Source organism: Empidonax traillii, unplaced genomic scaffold (genome assembly GCF_003031625.1).
Source record: "Empidonax traillii isolate 1590-97213 ecotype Southwest subspecies unplaced genomic scaffold, ASM303162v1 scaffold1602:size438507, whole genome shotgun sequence".
Classification (NCBI taxonomy): Eukaryota; Metazoa; Chordata; class Aves; order Passeriformes; family Tyrannidae; genus Empidonax; species Empidonax traillii.
In genome coordinates, this window is record NW_020956795.1 from 163,659 (window position 1) to 180,123 (window position 16,465).

Sequence of the window (16,465 nt, forward strand, 5' to 3'; positions counted from 1 at the left end):
GGGCTGGAGCTGTGCCAGGGGGGTTGGGATGGATCTCAGGGAAAGGTTCTTCCCCCAGAGGGTGGTGGGCACTGCCCAGGCTCCCCAGGGCAGTGGGCACGGCCCCAAGGCTGCCAGAGCTCCAGGAGCGTTTGGACAACGCTCTGAGGGACAGGGGGGGATTGTTGGGGTGTGCTGGGCAGGGACAGGAGTTGGACTGGATAGACCTTGTGGGACCCTTCCAATTCAGGAGATTTCACGATGCTATGATTTAGATTAACTGTATTCCTGTACCCTTGCTGAACTCAGTTACTACCTGTAAGGCAGTTTATGTGGCCACCCTTATGAGAAAGGAAATTAAGTGGAGCTGGTAAAGCTGGAAGGGTGTTCACGTTTTCAGTATTTGGGCAATTTGTCTGCAAAGCATTTGCACTTCTCATTAAGTTAACCACTGCCACAAGGCATTCTTGAATGCACATTTAAAGAAATCACATACCACCAAATGTGATTAAAGAGCTGGAAAAAAAAATCCAGGGGTAATGATGCATTCCAATTCCACAGTTAACAGCAAAACTGCATAAGCAATTTCATGGGTGTTGTCAATGCAAAAGAAAACTATTTCAACCAAAGAGAATACTTAGATCCTTTCCACAAACAATAACACTTCAGAATTCTGTTCCTACACTGAGTCCACTGCACTTCTGAAAGGAGAGTTGCTCTGTCATGTGAGTTGGAGCTCCTCATTGCCCTGCAGCACCCGACAGCAGGGCAATAAAATCCTCCTCCCCTTTCTACTTTATAAGCTTACAAGCACACATTTGCTTTCTTTGACTCCTGAGAACCAGTCCTCCAGAGAATGCATCACAAAAAGAAACACCCAGGGAAAAGGTGAAGCTGCATATCCATTCCTGACAAACTGCAGCTACCTGGAAGTGATTTCTTTTTGGTCCTGTAAGCAATATGCCCCCGGCACTCCTGCAGTGAGTGAGCACCAGGACAGCATTGTCTGAGATGGACCCTGGTTTCTGCACACAACCGTAACAAGTCACCCCAAACTGTCCTTCCACATCTTTCAGCAGCAGTGGAGCCATCCCTTTGTCGCTGGCACTGCTGATTCTGGCGTCTGGGCTCGGTGAGCTCCAGAGCTCAGTGACAGAAACAAGCACAGGCAGTGCAGAGTGCCCACGTCTCCTCCAGCCTGCACAGAGGGGGCCGTGCTGGGGGAGCTGACAGGTACAGACAGAGCCTCCAGCACAGTCTGAAGGATCATATCCTACACTGCCTGGAGTAGAAAGTCATGAGGATTTGTCACGAGTGTCACAGGGATAACATTCCCTGCTCAGGCTGTACAGAATGTGGGAGGGAGGGAGCAGAAACCCTCACAAGTTGGATGCCTCCCTAACAAAACCAGCTGCCATCAGCAGGAACCCTCACACAGAGAGGTGTGCACAGGAAACCTGTCACCACGGACTCAGAGCAGGGCTATGGGTGTCAGGAGCAACAAACAGACCCCACAGGGGTCTGAGACCACAAACACGTGGGGGAAAAGGTTCACAGAATCCTAGAATAGAATCTTAGAATATCCTGAGTTGGAAAGGACCCACAAGGACCATCCAGTCCAATTCCTGGCCCTGCCCAGGACACCCCAACAATCCCCCCCCTGTCCCTCAGAGCGTTGTCCAAACGCTCCTGGAGCTCTGGCAGCCTTGGGGCCGTGCCCACTGCCCTGGGGAGCCTGGGCAGTGCCCACCACCCTCTGGGGGAAGAACCTTTCCCTGAGATCCATCCCAACCCCCCTGGCACAGCCTCGTACTGGTTTTGCTGAACTCTCCTCACTGCACTCCGAGGACAGTTACACAGAGCATCACAAGTGGGAGCCATCCCACAGCTCACATCATGCCAATAAGCAGCAACATTATTTTTAATATCAGCCTATGATGTCTTCACACATGAGCTTGGCAGCTTTTTATTTTTGAATAATTCCACTAAGAGCAAGAGTTTAACCCAAGTTTTTCAGAAGTTTAGGACAGTCAGGTTTGAAAATACCAGCACTTTATCAGGGTAAGGGGAAGACAGAGAAAGTCAAACACTCATGACAGACTAAGTTTCAGCTTCAGCATCTGGTCCACAAGGACTAACCAGGTACGGCTGGCACCAGATTAAGATCTGACAGAAAGAACAATATCCAATGGATTCTGTAGCTCCCTTATGAAAATCCTGGATGTCCAAGACATGCTCCCCATCAACACAAGTGCAGTGAGCAGCAGAGCAACAATCCAGTATCTGCCACTGACCCCAAGTACTGATTCACTCATCACAAGTCAAGGACAGTCATGTCTGGAAGTGCTGAGGAACTCAATATTCCAGCTGGGAATGCAGAGCCCAGCCCTCTACACCCCCAGTCTGACCAGGAATTGCTGCTAACACTCTGCACAAGCTTCTCTGGACAGTTACTGGGGGAAAAAAACAACAGAAGTTGTCATATCTCAAACAACAACCTGAACTCAGTCACACTTTCACCAACAGTGACAAGCCATGTGTACACAAAGCTGAAATCTCCTGCTAGGAACGGGAACTGACACCATGGTTTGCTGCTTCCCCAAAGCCCACCAAAAATGAGATAAAGGATGAGCAGTCTGGTGGCTTCAAAGAGTTCCTCTACATTTTATAACCACAGTCTAACACATGGAACACGGATTGTTCAATACTGTGCTGCATTTGAAGCAAAACCCATTAATATATATAATGATCATAATGTCCTTTGCTCAAACAAACCCAAACTTTGGCTTTCAAATCAATTCTTGAATCCAGTAATCAGTCTCCAGAAAGCTCAGGCCAGTTCAATAAGTCATTAAAAACTGCATGCCAGGCAGAAGGCATTTTCTGCCTCACATGCTTCATTAACAGACGATGAATTGAGAAAAAAATTACATATCAGTGAATGTTTTATGAAAAGTAAGCATTATCAACCAACCACTGGCTTTAACTCTGCAAACACAGACAATAAAGGGAACTCCAAAGACAAAATACTTGATTATTACAACTTCACGGAGACATCAAAGCTGTGACTTGATTGAAAAGAACTGAACTGACCCAAAAAGTCCAATTGCAAGGAAAGCCAAGGTTACCTCCCTCCTGCCCAGGCCACCCTACCCCGCTATGCCTCACATGCCAACACTGTGACTTATCTGACCAGAAACCAAGGTCAGGGAGCTGAACAGGTTTTTCTGCAGCTCCTGTTTCCTGCTGTCTGCCACGGGGCCAGAGAAATGCAAGGGGAGGCACAAGGAGAGCAGGATTCTGCCCCAGGACTGCTCTGCTCAGGGGCAGCCACACACCCAGCTGTTTAATACAGAGTTGGAGAACAGAGACATTCAGTATAAACATGAAGGGGCAGAATGAAAAGCAAGAGATATTCCAGAACTACCAGTGAGCATGGAGAGGACTGGGAACTGCTCCTATCAGTGAATGAAAAATTAGGGAGCAACAAAATTCAGTGGTGTGACCACTGCAGAATCCAACACCTGCAACCACTCACAAGAAATGCCAGTGTTCTGCCCCCAGGCACCCAAAGACTCCATGCAACACTGCCAGCACTTTTACATTTGATTCTTCAGGTTAAGAACATCCTGAAGCACAGAAGTGTCTGTTTTGGACTTTAAACTACCCAGTACTGTCAAGCTCCAAGTTAAAGTTAACCAGAGTTTACCAGTGCTTGAGGCTCCAGGGAACAGTGTGCAGTCAGAGTCTCAGCTCAGGCAATGAGGAGTCTCTTGCTTCCCACTGAAAAAATCCTCCCCTCCCACGCAGGTGATTTTGTGCTTATCTGACAGTCTGAGGCGTGGGTCAGCTATGAATTGCTATCATTAAGCAAGGGGTCTTATTTCTTGCAAAACCAGCCTTCAGAGTAAGCCTCAACTTCAGAGCACCTCAAAAAGTGTACAACATCACCTGGGCTGAACACTCAGCTGCCAAAAAATTGAAAGAAATCAGTCTTTATGTAACTATTTGATCGTGACTGAACATATACATCCCATAGGTCCACGTTTAGACAGACAGGCACCACGTGAAACTTCAGCTGAGAGGTGACAGGAACACCAGAGACGTGGAAATCGGAGAGGCTGCTCTGAAAGGAAACCCTGAAGTCTTTAATGACTCAGTTCTCATGTCTCTTCTCAAGCACATAAAACAAAGCACTACAGATACAAGAGTACAAAGAACTCTCATGCATTCCATGAGCTCTCCTGCAGCTTTCCCAGCCAGTGGAGCAGTCTCAGGTCTGTTCCCTTATGGATTAGATAACGATCAGTATTGCTGGAGTCTGAAATACAAGATTGAGCATGTGCAGCAGGGAATTCCACAGGCATTCAGCTGCAGGTTGGGAACAAATACACGCACAGCAAGTTAACAGCACACATACTTTTTTTCCCCCCCAGAAACAACCATGGTCTCTCACAAAATCCAAGATCCTGTGAATTCTGAACAAGAATAACCAAAAACCTGTAAATGAAGTATTTTAACAGCACAAGGACTAAAACCTCTTCACAGAGCAGCTAAAAGCTCCTGCAACTAAACAGATATGGCTCATGGAACCAGCTGCTCTGTCAGCACTTGTTTGGCTTCAATGAAACATTAAGTTTCACAAATCTGAACAACTCATTCCTCTCATATTTTAAAGCTACTACTACCAAGCCTATTTAAAGGAAGTTACAAGGTAAATTCCTCAAGAGCGATAAGGCCATTTCAGACACTCACCACACCTTTATTTTACCGATCAAAATCAGGGCAAAACATTTGTTTGTGTTTTCAGAGCTCTGGTAGAGGCAAAACCGCTCAGACTGTAGGGAGAGTAAACCAGCTGGTGACTAAAATTCAAGCTAGTTTTAGACATGTCTACTGATGTTCAAACCTGGGAACTGTACTCCTTGGAATTCTTAGCCATCTGCACAACAGTCACGAGTTTAGCCTTGAGCATGCTACCCTCCTAACACCCACTGTCCAGTCCTGGCATCACTGGAGTCCCAGGCACAGTTGTCAATAGTTTGATTGCACACACACAGATATAGAATATTTCTACAGGGAGCTGCATTAAATCAAGTATTTGCTTGAGCAGGCTACCCCAAGGCGGCAGTTTCTGATCTCCTGGATCTCACCTGCGACTTTGTCCCGGATAAGTTTTGCAGATTCCACTTCGCCGATGCTGCTGAACAGACTCCGTAACTCATCCTGTGTCATGTTCTGAGGGAGGTAGTTCACAATTAGATTTGTCCTACCAATATCATCCCTGCAATCTTCAGCCATGTGATCTTCATAACCATTAGACATTTTATAATGTATCTGCAGAGAGAAAAAAAAAAAAAACAAACAGTGAGTTCCAGATCTTGGAGTAAGTTTCAATAAGCCAAACTTCCTCCACCTGAAATAAGCTTGAATGTTTATTTTAAAAACTGAGAACAAGCCACTGCTTCAGCAGCGCATTTCTTCCACTCACAAAACATGATTTGCTGAAAATTCCAGAACAATTCCTTCTTTCAAACTCACAAGCAGGGCATTTTACACAACTATGTACCATTAAAGAGCTCGTCAAGATATTTTTTTTTTACAATAACAAAAAGCATGAGGACAGATTTTGCAGGCATTCCTGTAAACCAAAGTATTCCCAACAGCTAAGGTAAAAACCACAAACTGCTCATGGCCTGACAGAATCGAAGATTTTAAAGCTTTGAAATACTACTTTGAAACAGTCAAAATCAGGATATCTAAACCCTGTTCCTGCAACAGGATCTGCAGATCAGATCTAAGGGACGAGCCTTTCCAAGAACTGTACCACTACTGACAACCAGAAGCTGAACAATGGAAGAGGTCAGGAACAGCAAGCAGAAACCCTCAGTCTGCAAAGGGAACGCTCCTGCAGGAAGAGACTTCAGGCCCTTCACCGGCAGCTGCTGCTAAGTCATCTCTGACATTTATTTTGTGCTCTCTTCTTGTCGAGGTCAGATTTTTTTAACTGGCAATACCTGAGCACATCATTATAGAACAAAGCACAAGAAAACTTATGATAATTTAAGATTTAACACAGTGCAGATTGACCTGAATCTTTACTTTTTTAATACATGTTAAAGCACTAAGAGCTGGCAGCTTAGAGCAGGAGAGGTCTTGCTACCCCTCGCCCACAGATCAGGTTCTACCCCCCATTTCTGCGTTTGAAGTGTCAATTCAAGCCTGCCCCAGCACCCTGAGCCCACAGGATAACCAATCTGTACCGTGAAAGCAATGGAAAACTACACAGGAGGGAAGCCCTTTTTGTTGTGTCAGCAGTTTTAATCTGCTTCCCTTGCAGTAAGATAAGCACCAGTTAATGCCAGAGGACAGGAGAGCAGGGGGAGCACAGCAAAGCTGCAATCAGGGGAAGAGATGCCCCCCATCCAATGATTTTGAAGCTGCCAGGTTGTCTCAGTTGTGCTGTGAAATGCTGTCATTAAATGCACTTTCCCTCCCAGCTCTGTCAGGACTGGCTGAGCACAATCTCGGAGAACTTTCCTGTTCCCCTTAAACAACACTCAAGGAGCTGAACCATCTCTGCTCACTGTGTCCTGAGCTACAAAACCACATAACACACATTTCTAAAATTATCTTAATGGAAGGCAACTTTCCTTGCCTTTGTCTTCTATAAAATTCAAGCCCTACTAGCACAGGATGAGTCTGGAAGTTGTATGATACAATTAGAATATTTAAGAAGCAAAGAAAAAACATTGAGATTTTTTCATCTCTATGAGACAAAAGTTCAAATTTCCTTCACTGTAACCTAGTTTACCCAGCATATAATAAAAATCCTCCTGTTGCCAAGATTAAGAAATTGCTATATGTTTCCAAAACCAGAAACTTAAAAACAAGAGTTTGGGGTTTTTTTAAACCCCCAAGGTGTATCTGTTGCCTGAAAAGGAAGCACTACAGTCCCAAACCAAGGACAGAAACCACCCCAGCACACCATGATGACAAGTTACCAGACTTTTATCTGGCATTGAGCAGAACTGACAGGAGTTGGGCAGGGGCTGTCGACTTCCCATCACTGTCCCAGAGCCTCCAACCTAACTGCCTGCAACGCCCGCTGTCCACACCTCCCGTGACACACACGGCATGCCTGGGGCACCGCTGATGCACAGGCATTAGAAGTGGGAAGGAAACTTCCACCTGCTTTGCTTCAGACACTTGGAAAAAATGATAGGAAGTCCTTGTATACAGGCCTGGGACACGTTCCCTGGGGATGGCAGGAACGAAGCATGTGGGAGTGGTAAAGGCACAGTGAAGAGGAACAGGAGCGGAGCATGGAGAGAGAAGATGCTTCTTTCTCCCTAAACTTTCACCAGGCACTTACACAATCTGTTACAAGACTAACACTGTCCAACCATCCTGGAAGTTAACAAGAAACCATTTCCTCCGTGGTGGGGTGTTAGGGAAACTCCCCCATCTGACCAGCCCGATGCCACTCTGGGGGCCCTGCTGGCACCACCCCAGACTGTCACTGCTGGGACCGAAGCCCCCTCACAGCAGCAGCTCCAGTGACCCAACAGGGGCCCCCTCGTGACCCCCCCACACCCCACAGCCCTCCAGCCAGCCCAGTTCCCCTCACCAGCCCAGCCCCTGCTTTCCCAGAGCACAGTGCCAGGCTCTGGTTCCTCTGTGCTGCAGGGACACAGAGCAGCTCGAGCCGGTGCCCCTGGGGAGGGACCCCACACAAAGGCACCCCTGGGGGGCTGCTGCGTAATTTGGGTCTTCTCAATGTGTCAGGGAGGCTTCGGCTGGATATCAGCAAAGGGTTCTGGAACAGGTTCTCCAGGGAGGTGCTCACAGCCACACCAGGCACACCCTGCAGCTCCCAGTGCCACTGCCCACCTGCATCAGGTGTGTTCATCAACAGGGGAACAGCTCTCAGGCCAGCAAAAATAAAAACAGCCCCTGAAGAACTGTAACCTCTGAATACTGAACAGAATTCCAAAAAGGGTGTATAAAATAGGAAGGATGCCTGTAACAAGACTGGTACTTTGCAGCCTTTCCAAAACACGTCTTCAATTCTATGTCCCAAAACCCCAAAACTTTAAGACTACATTCAAGTTGCACTGCAGTTCCTAAAATGCCAATTTATTTTAAAAAACCAAACCTTGCAGAAGCTTCTTTGAAAAGGCAGAGTCACTTTGTTTGGTGGGTAAGACACTCTTGAACTTACGATGCCAAGGGAGCACAGAGCAATCAAAAGGAACCACGTGTGCTGTGCCTGAATCTTCCCTTCACTGTGCAGGTGCCCAAATCCCCACAGCCCAACACTTCACCACCTCTGCCAAACACTGCCCAGGCACCCACAGCCAGGCTGGCACTTCCAGGACTGGACTGAAACGTTCTCCATGGTACCATTTTCAGAAGTGTTGCTCTGGCCATGACAATCACTCTCTCACAAGAGCACACCAGATCCCAGGAGGTTTAACAGTTCTGGCAACAGACCCATAAAAGTCTTTTCCAAATTATACTCTATCTTCATACAGAATTCCAGGAATCAGAGCTATAAAGGCTTTCACTGCAAGATGTTTGCTATGAAGGAAGACCTGTATGGATTTGAGGAGATAATGTGAACCAGGAACACTGGGAAGGAGAGTAGTCTTTGATATAAGGCAAGAGGTTCTGTCCACCTTCACCTTGCCCACAGGACTGCAAAGGCACAGACCCCTACTGGGATCACAAACTTGAACGTGGATACCTTAACAGACGCTCACAGAAGCCCAGAACGGTTTGGGTGAGAAAGGATCCTAAAGCTCATCCCATTCCACCTTCTGCCGTGGGCAGGAACACCATTCCCCCTTGTCCTGTCCCTCCATCCCTTGTCCCCAATCCCTCTCCAGCTCTCCTGGAGCCCCTTTAGGCCCTGCAAGGGGCTCTCAGGTCTCCCTGGAGCCTTCTCTTCTCCAGGGGAACCCCCCCAGCTGTCCCAGCCTGGCTCCAGAGCAGAGGGGCTCCAGCCCTGGAGCATCTCTGGGGCCTCCTCTGGGCTCTCTCCAGCAGGTCCATGTCTTTCTTGCGTTGGGAGCCCCAGAGCTGGACACCGTGCTCTGATGGCTGATGACTGTGAGCATTTCAGCTACTGCAGAACTCAAGACTGGAAATTGTGGCACCTTCAGTGGAGCGGTGGGAATGGGCCAGTCAGCATGGTCCTTGAACCACAGCAGCCCCGAGGCTGCTGACACGGTTACTGACCCAAGATCAGCCTTTCTCTGCACTGAATTGCCAGGCAGCATCACCCAGGACAGGCTGTGCAGGAAGGGCTTCAGGAGACACTGTCCCTGAACTGGTGAAATCTCCTTGTTGGGGTTGTTAGTGGTGAATGAACAGGGGCCCTGAGAGTCCTGCCCGTGAGCTGCTTTATGAACCCAGACTTCAGTCTCATGGGTCTGTTCTCGAGCTCTGCCTTGTGTATTTGAGAATCTCCACGGGGTGCCTCAAGTGGAACCTCAGGGCTGTACAAAGAAGAGCCCTCCTCCTGTTTCTCCAGCACACAGATATTTGTTGACATGGCTCCCCCGGCAGCCATGGCTGACTCAGAGGCAATCAACAAATTTGGTTATCTTAGACACTGCTCTGGCTCTCAGTCCTGAAGCTGCTGAGCACTGTCTTGGAGACCACACCTGACACAGGACAAAACAGGACACTACAACACCCAGGCAAGTGCCAAACTAATCCACAGAACTGCAGAAGACAGGTGCAGAGCTGCTGAGATGTCCAGGTTTGAACACATGACAAAACCAATGCCACACACACAGAAGGGCCTGAAGGGCCTCCACAAGTTTAAACTGTTTCAGGAAAAGTTTTCAAGAACAATCCAACACAGTATTGTCATGCAAAAACTTGCTTTGCAGCCAGCTGTCAGGACAGGATTGAGAATCAAGACAGAGAAGGGAGGGGGGGGGGACACTGGGGGGGACAAACCCAACATTTTCTTCTCTGAAATCACTGTAAGGAACAGAATTGCTTTCACCTGAGAAGCTGCACCAGCAGGAAACCTGCCCCTGGACCTACATGCCTCCAAAGAAAAAGAAAGTTTCCTAGTGCTCCACAGCCAGAACTCATCTGTCCCTGTTTCCTAACCCACATATCTCTGCTCTACATGTCACAGATCCTTTCCCCAAGATCTCCAAAAAATCCCTTTTATTCTCTACACAGACTCCTTTCATGTCCCCAGCTGTGCACACAGCACAGGCCTCTCCAACACCCAGACAGACCACAGGGCAGTGGCAGTGCAGGGCAGGCCCCGCTGCTGTTTGACTCACGCTGCATTCATGCAACAATCCCTCAAATTCCTTCAAAATTCCTTCAAATCTTGACCAAATGCCAAAAGCCAAGTGGGAGGAGGGGGAATTCACAAAATCCAGATTGTCTCTTTAATTCAGGAACAACATTTATACACTGCATGAAGCTGAACACAGGAGGTCATTCCAGCATGTGCACGTCACACACTTCAAAGCTTCCCCTCAGATCTGGGCCACGTGTTTAGATCTTCCAGAAGAATATTTCACTGCACACTGGTGAGGGCAAGGATGAGGTTAAAGTTTTTCTTAGGAATAAAACTAAATTAGGTATGAAGTAGCATGCCCATGTTTGGGAGCTCACCTTTCCTGGCTCAGGCTGAGTGGCAGCTCTGTGTTTCAGGAGGATGAATCCCGCGTTCCACTGAAAAAGCCACCTTCCTGAACTATGAACATGGAATCTCAAAGTGAGGTGTCACAGATTCCTGTCCACAAACTACTGCTACCCCACTCCTCTTTCTACTGTCCCCCAGCCATCGATCAGGTCAGTATTCTCTGACTCATCTGGATTCCTCTGCCCTGAAACCACAACATTTTAAATCATCAAACAGGAAAACTTTAAATTCAATATTCAATTTGATTCACTCGGTAGTTTTACTCTCCCAACTCCCTACAAAAGAACGAACCCAATTCAGTACTGACCTGTGCTAATGAAGGGCACTTTAAAAAAAAAAAGTCTGCCTTTAGACAGGAAGATCCTTTTACCCTGAAACTCTGCGTGTTAAGCCACAGAAGCTGCACATACATGATCCTTCCACACTAATGTGTCAGCTCTGTTTATAAATCAAACCCTCTCTTTGCCAGCCATCTGGGTTTTCCAGAGGTAACAGATCTTTGGCTCTTTCTCCCTTGGCAAACCTGGAATGAGGACACCACGCTTGTTCTCCTTAGCCTGACTAAACCTAAGATTACAACAATTTTGTCAATACAAATATCTCTGTACCAGAAGTGGCCATTCCTAAAATCTACTACTGCATTTTCAAACTTTACTTCCATATGTTAAATCAGTGATTTCCAGTACACCACATTTTAAGCTCTTTTTCTGTTGTTTTATAAACACTGGGCATAATCTTAGTCTTAAGTGTCTTTTTACTCTGACAAATCTCAACCGTCATAATTTTAATGTTTCAGGAGTTTTACATATTATTTAGCAATCAGATTTGTCTAGAAAGCTTTTAAGTGTTTTCCTTAGTTGTTTCTATCCGTGTCCACAAAACAACACCATCACGGTGTTTTTTGTCAATGCTTATATTGCCATTCAGAGATAGAAGTGTTTGAGGCCAAAAAATAAGCTGCATTCTTCAGAGGAATGACCTCATTTCACCAGTCTGATGAACTATACCCAATTCCTAGGAACAAAATTAATCATCATTAGGATGCTGTCAGAAATCAGATACAGGCTGGCCATAATTACCATCCACTGCTGGTCCAACACAGGGGGGGATCAGGGCCCCCAACGGCCTCTCAGCTCCATCCAGACAAACAAGGGCAACCAGAAACCTCCAGCTAAGACACTGAATACCTGCAGCCAGATCCAAGGTTTCCCCAACATTCCCAGGTTAACAGTCAGCTCTGACAGAGAGAGGAGGCTACAAAGCTGCTCAGAGCTTCACATCAACACCTTCCAGGCAGCACAACCCCCTTCTCAGCACAAGATGTGGAGTTGCTGGAGCGAGTCCTGAGGAGGCCCCAGAGATGTTCCAGGGCTGGAGCCCCTCTGCTCTGGAGCCAGGCTGGGACAGCTGGGGGGGTTCAGCTGGAGAAGGGAAGGCTCTGGGGTGACCTCATTACAGCCTCCCAATACCTTACAGGGGCATAAAAAAGGAGGGAGAGGGGCTTTTTATTTGGGTTGATTGTGACAGAGGGCAGGGTGAGATGGGATATTGGGAAGGAATTTTTGCCTGTGAGGGTGGGCAGGCCCTGGCACAGGTTGCCCAGAGCAGCTGTGGCTGCCCCTGGATCCCTGGAAGTGTGCAAGGCCAGGTTGGACGGGGCTTGGAGCACCCTGGGCTGGTGGAAGGTGTCCCTGCCCATGGCAGGGGGTGGGACTGGATGGGATTTAAGGTTCCTTCCAACCCAAACCATTCTGGGATTCCACAGTTCTTGTTCCTGGGTCAAAGATGCTGCCAGTCAACACCACAGAGTTCTTTAGCAGGGAAGAGACAGATGGACAATGTCAGGCAACCGGGACTATCTCACCTTCTGCATTGGTATTTAAAAAGGACAGGTTTATGAAAAACAGATTTTTACAAAAGAAAAAAAAAAGTTATTGTCTCCCTTTCTCTAAACAGCGTGAGATTGCCCAGAAATTGCCTGCGGAAATTTTTTCACCTGCAGAAAAGACATTTTTTGAAGACAAAAATGTGTGCTGTGAGGGAACAACTCCTCTCCTAGGGACAGGGCACTTGCAGGAGGTGAGAAGAAGTGGACATTAAGAACTTGCAGATTCCAGACAATTTCTGACAACAGCTGCCCCACACATTGATCCATCCTTGGATTAGCAGTTGGTACTTTCACTTTGATGACAAGTGAGTAACAGGAGGAAGGGACAACATCCAACTTGTTCACCAGTACAAAAGTAGGAGTAGGATTTCCAGTAGCTGCAAATCCATCTCTGAGGGCCTGATGAGACACCATGACTTGCTGCTGTGCTCCTACATGGAGACTTTGGAAGCAGTGGGAGATAGAAAAAACTGTACCTTTATACTTACCATGCCACTGCTTCTAATATTAAAAACAAAACAAACAAACAAAACAAAAAAACAAAGGCAGCAAACCCACACAGATGAAGAATGTCTCTGCCTTCTCAGCACAGCTCATTTCCCCCCCTATTCCCTCAGAAAAGAAAAAAGATTAAAATCTATTTTTGCATACATCACCTACATATAACAAGGTTGTGTAATCAAATGGATCATTTAGGCCAGCAGTTTGAAGCTTGCAGGTGCCTGATCACAGAACTGCACATCAAACAGGAGAAGTGCCCCGATCATTTCCAGCACGAGGCAAAATTTATCACCTCTCATTTGCTGTACTCTGTCACTCTCCCTGAATGCTTAAATTGGCAGGACTCCCCTGCAGCTGCCTTCCTGGCTGCTTCTGAAGTACTTGGAAGAGCAGAAAGAACAGCTTCTCTAAAGTTCTTCTTGAAGTCTGCAAACACAGGAAGTTTGAGCTCTCTGTAACTAAAACTCTACCAGCTTCACAGCCTTCACGTGTGGCAGCCAATAACACTGGGCTGTAATCAATTCAGAGGGCTCAGAGACCACAGCTCCAGGAAAAAAAGTAGGCTGGTACAAAAGCTTGAAGACATGGATTCTGAAAGTAACATTACATGTCTCAGGTCAAGACAAGGAGGGCTTTTGCCAGGAAAAAAAGTGACAGAACATGTAAGAACCAGAAAGAAAACAAAGTGCTTTAATTCAGAGCATAGAGCACATTTAACATTAAGTTCATTTCAGTACCAATGCTCAAAACATATTTATTTGAGTAAGATGCTACATATAACATTGGCATTTCCATTCAGGCTGTGCTTACTGCTGCTGTTCCCACAAACGTGGCACTGCACAAGACAACTCCCCGAGGAAAGCAGAGTATCCACGTTCATCTGGTCCTGCAGAACCACAGCAGGGCTATAAACTCACTGTATAATACACCTAACAATCACACCAGCTCAAGATGCTCCTGTTAGTATTCCAGTCAAGCCTGGGGACAGCCCAGTGCAATCACAGCTGTAACTCCGGCCCCCCGAGTGCTCTGAATCATGGAAACCACCAGGAGCATTAGGATCACTGTACACTGAGTTACTCTGATTCAGAACAAAAACCAGGGCACTCACAGTAACACCGCAGGCTGCACAGACTTACTGGATCAGGACTCGACTTTCTTATCCATCACACACACCGACATAACCCACGAGTCAACAGGAACCCAAGAAACCCCATCAACCCTAAGGGTTGGATAAAGCCATGGAACATGAGCACTGTCCCAGCCGTAATGGGGGACGCACAAGTCAGAGAACTGTTCACACTGCTCTAGAAAGAAAAGTGCTTAAAACAGGAGCACAGGGAAAGAGGAGCTGGTAAAGAGGTGAGAGCCGAGCAATACGAGCAGCCACCAGCAGGGAGTAAAATGAACAGAAATACAGAGCATTTCAAAAACTGATCAAACGTCAACAACAACAGCAATTAATAAACGGAATTAAGCTTTGCCGTTCCCCACCTCTTTCCTCTTTTGTTTTCCACAGATGTCTCATTAAGTGGATCACAGGATCCCACTGCAAATCCTTACGCAGCAAACCTGCAGCGGGTGTGGGACACAGCCCCGAGTCCAGCCCAGGTTCAGCTCTCCGGGCAGTGCCGAGCACGGCAGCAGCTCCGGCCCACACGTGTGCAGCGCCGTCCTGCCGCTCCCACCCCAAAACCAGGCCCAGCGCTCTGCTCCGAGCGAGCACCAACAGCAGCGGGTGCCCCCTCAGCCGGGCCGGGTTCCCGCACTGCCGAGCGCCCGGCACAGCATCGCGGCCCCGCCGCCAGCACCGACCCCGGCCGGCACTCACCGCGCCGGCACCGACCCTCGGGCACCGCCGCTCACCGAGCCCGTGCCAGTCCCAGACGACGTGGGAGATTTAAAAGCTGTGCCGGCGCAGACACGAGAAAAATAAACACGCAAGGCGAGGCCGTTAACCGGACGGAGAAAGGCCCCGAGACACGGCGCGGCCCCGCAGCGCATCGCGGCCCCGCGACCCGCGGCCTTCCCGCCGCCAGCGCGGCGGCCCCGGGCCGCGCTCCCCGCCCGCGCCCCATCCGGGCCCCGCGGGCCCCGCAGGCCGCGGCCCCGCCGCCCCGGGCCCGCGCTGCCCCGCGGCCCCTCCCCCCGCAGGCCCGGGCCGCCCCGCCAGGCCCAGGCCTCGGCCCGGCCGCCGCCGGCCCCGCCGCCCGCCCCTGCCGGGGTCGGCCCCGCGGGCATGGCCAGAGCGAGGCGGGCGCGGCCCCCGCGGCCCCGCGCGCGGCCTCACCTGCGGCGGCGGCGGCGGCGGCGGCGGCCGGGCCCGGGAGCGGGAGGCGATCGGTCCGCAGCGCACAACGAGCCGCTCCAGCGCCGCGGCCCCGCCCCCGCGCCGCCCGCCGACACCCATTGGCCGCCGCGCGCACGTGCCCCACGCGCCATTGGCTCCGCCGCACGCCCATCAAAGACGGCCGGGGGCGGGGCCTGCAGCGCGGCGGGGGGGGTCGGGGAGCGGGGCCGGGCCGGGCCGATGGCGGGGACGGACGGCGAGGGCGATGGGCCCGGGCAGCCCCGCACAGGCGGCAGCGCAGCTGGAGGTGCCCGGCAGCAGGACCAGAGCGATCCGCGATCCCCCCGTGCCGGCTCGGGGCCTCGGGAAGGGCCGGTGCGCCCCGGCCGCGGGGCCCGTGGGCAGGAGCCCCGAGGAGAACGTGGCTCCGGAGCGCCAGGCCGGGCTCCGGGACAGGGACAGAGTGGTGCCCGCTGTCTGAGGCCGGGCTCGGGTGGAAGGTGGAGCACGGCAGCCCGCTGTGCCCAGCGCTCCCGGTACCCGGAGCCTTCCCTTGCCCGGGGCCAGCGCCAGCCAGAGCAACCCAGGCAACAACGCACGGGAATGCCGTGACTTGTTCAGAGATTAAATGGTTCCTGTGTAAATGAGGTGCGAGTTATCTGCCAAACAAACTGGTGGCCAGCACTCCCCTGTGCTCTGAGAAATCCTGCAGCGACCTGCAAGGAACCGGTTGCCCAAAAGTTTTCCCTCTTCCATTGCCACTTTTTGTTGGCAAGGGCATTCCTTTCTATCTGCACCTACTCCACTGCACACGAGTTATCCGTGAATGTAAAATCTCATTATTCTGCAGGAAACAAATGTCTTCTTGCCATTACCAGAGTAATGGCTCTGCAATACAGAGCAGTGCTCTTGGTGTGGGACATGAAAGCTTCAGGTCTGTAAATCCTACATCAAGGTACACAACTGTGTGGAAAAAACCAGAATAGCGCTGCATTATAATATGTAATGTCCCTTTTCATTCACAGACAACTCATGATTTGAGTTTCACTTAGTTGAGTAACATACCTGAAAATCAAATTTCTCCTTCTCTACCTACTTTCTCTAGTCTAGAACTGTGAAGTCT

General features: G+C 49.5%; 1 protein-coding gene across 6 annotated transcripts in view; it reads right to left on the bottom strand.

The window, feature by feature from the left end:
• Nucleotides 1–15,438, bottom strand: part of ELAVL1 (ELAV like RNA binding protein 1) — a 41,568-nt gene extending 26,130 nt beyond the window's left edge. For 4 of the 6 annotated variants that reach the window (XM_027908069.1, XM_027908067.1, XM_027908068.1 and 1 more), the window contains exons 1-2: nucleotides 15,359–15,438; nucleotides 5,133–5,320 (exon numbers count right to left, since the gene is read on the bottom strand). In XM_027908069.1, the coding sequence (XP_027763870.1) occupies nucleotides 5,133–5,304 (172 nt within the window). In that variant the 5' untranslated portion in view covers nucleotides 5,305–5,320; nucleotides 15,359–15,438. The other 2 variants (XM_027908065.1, XM_027908066.1) reach the window with 2 other exon arrangements.
• Between the last annotated feature and the right edge of the window lie 1,027 nt (nucleotides 15,439–16,465).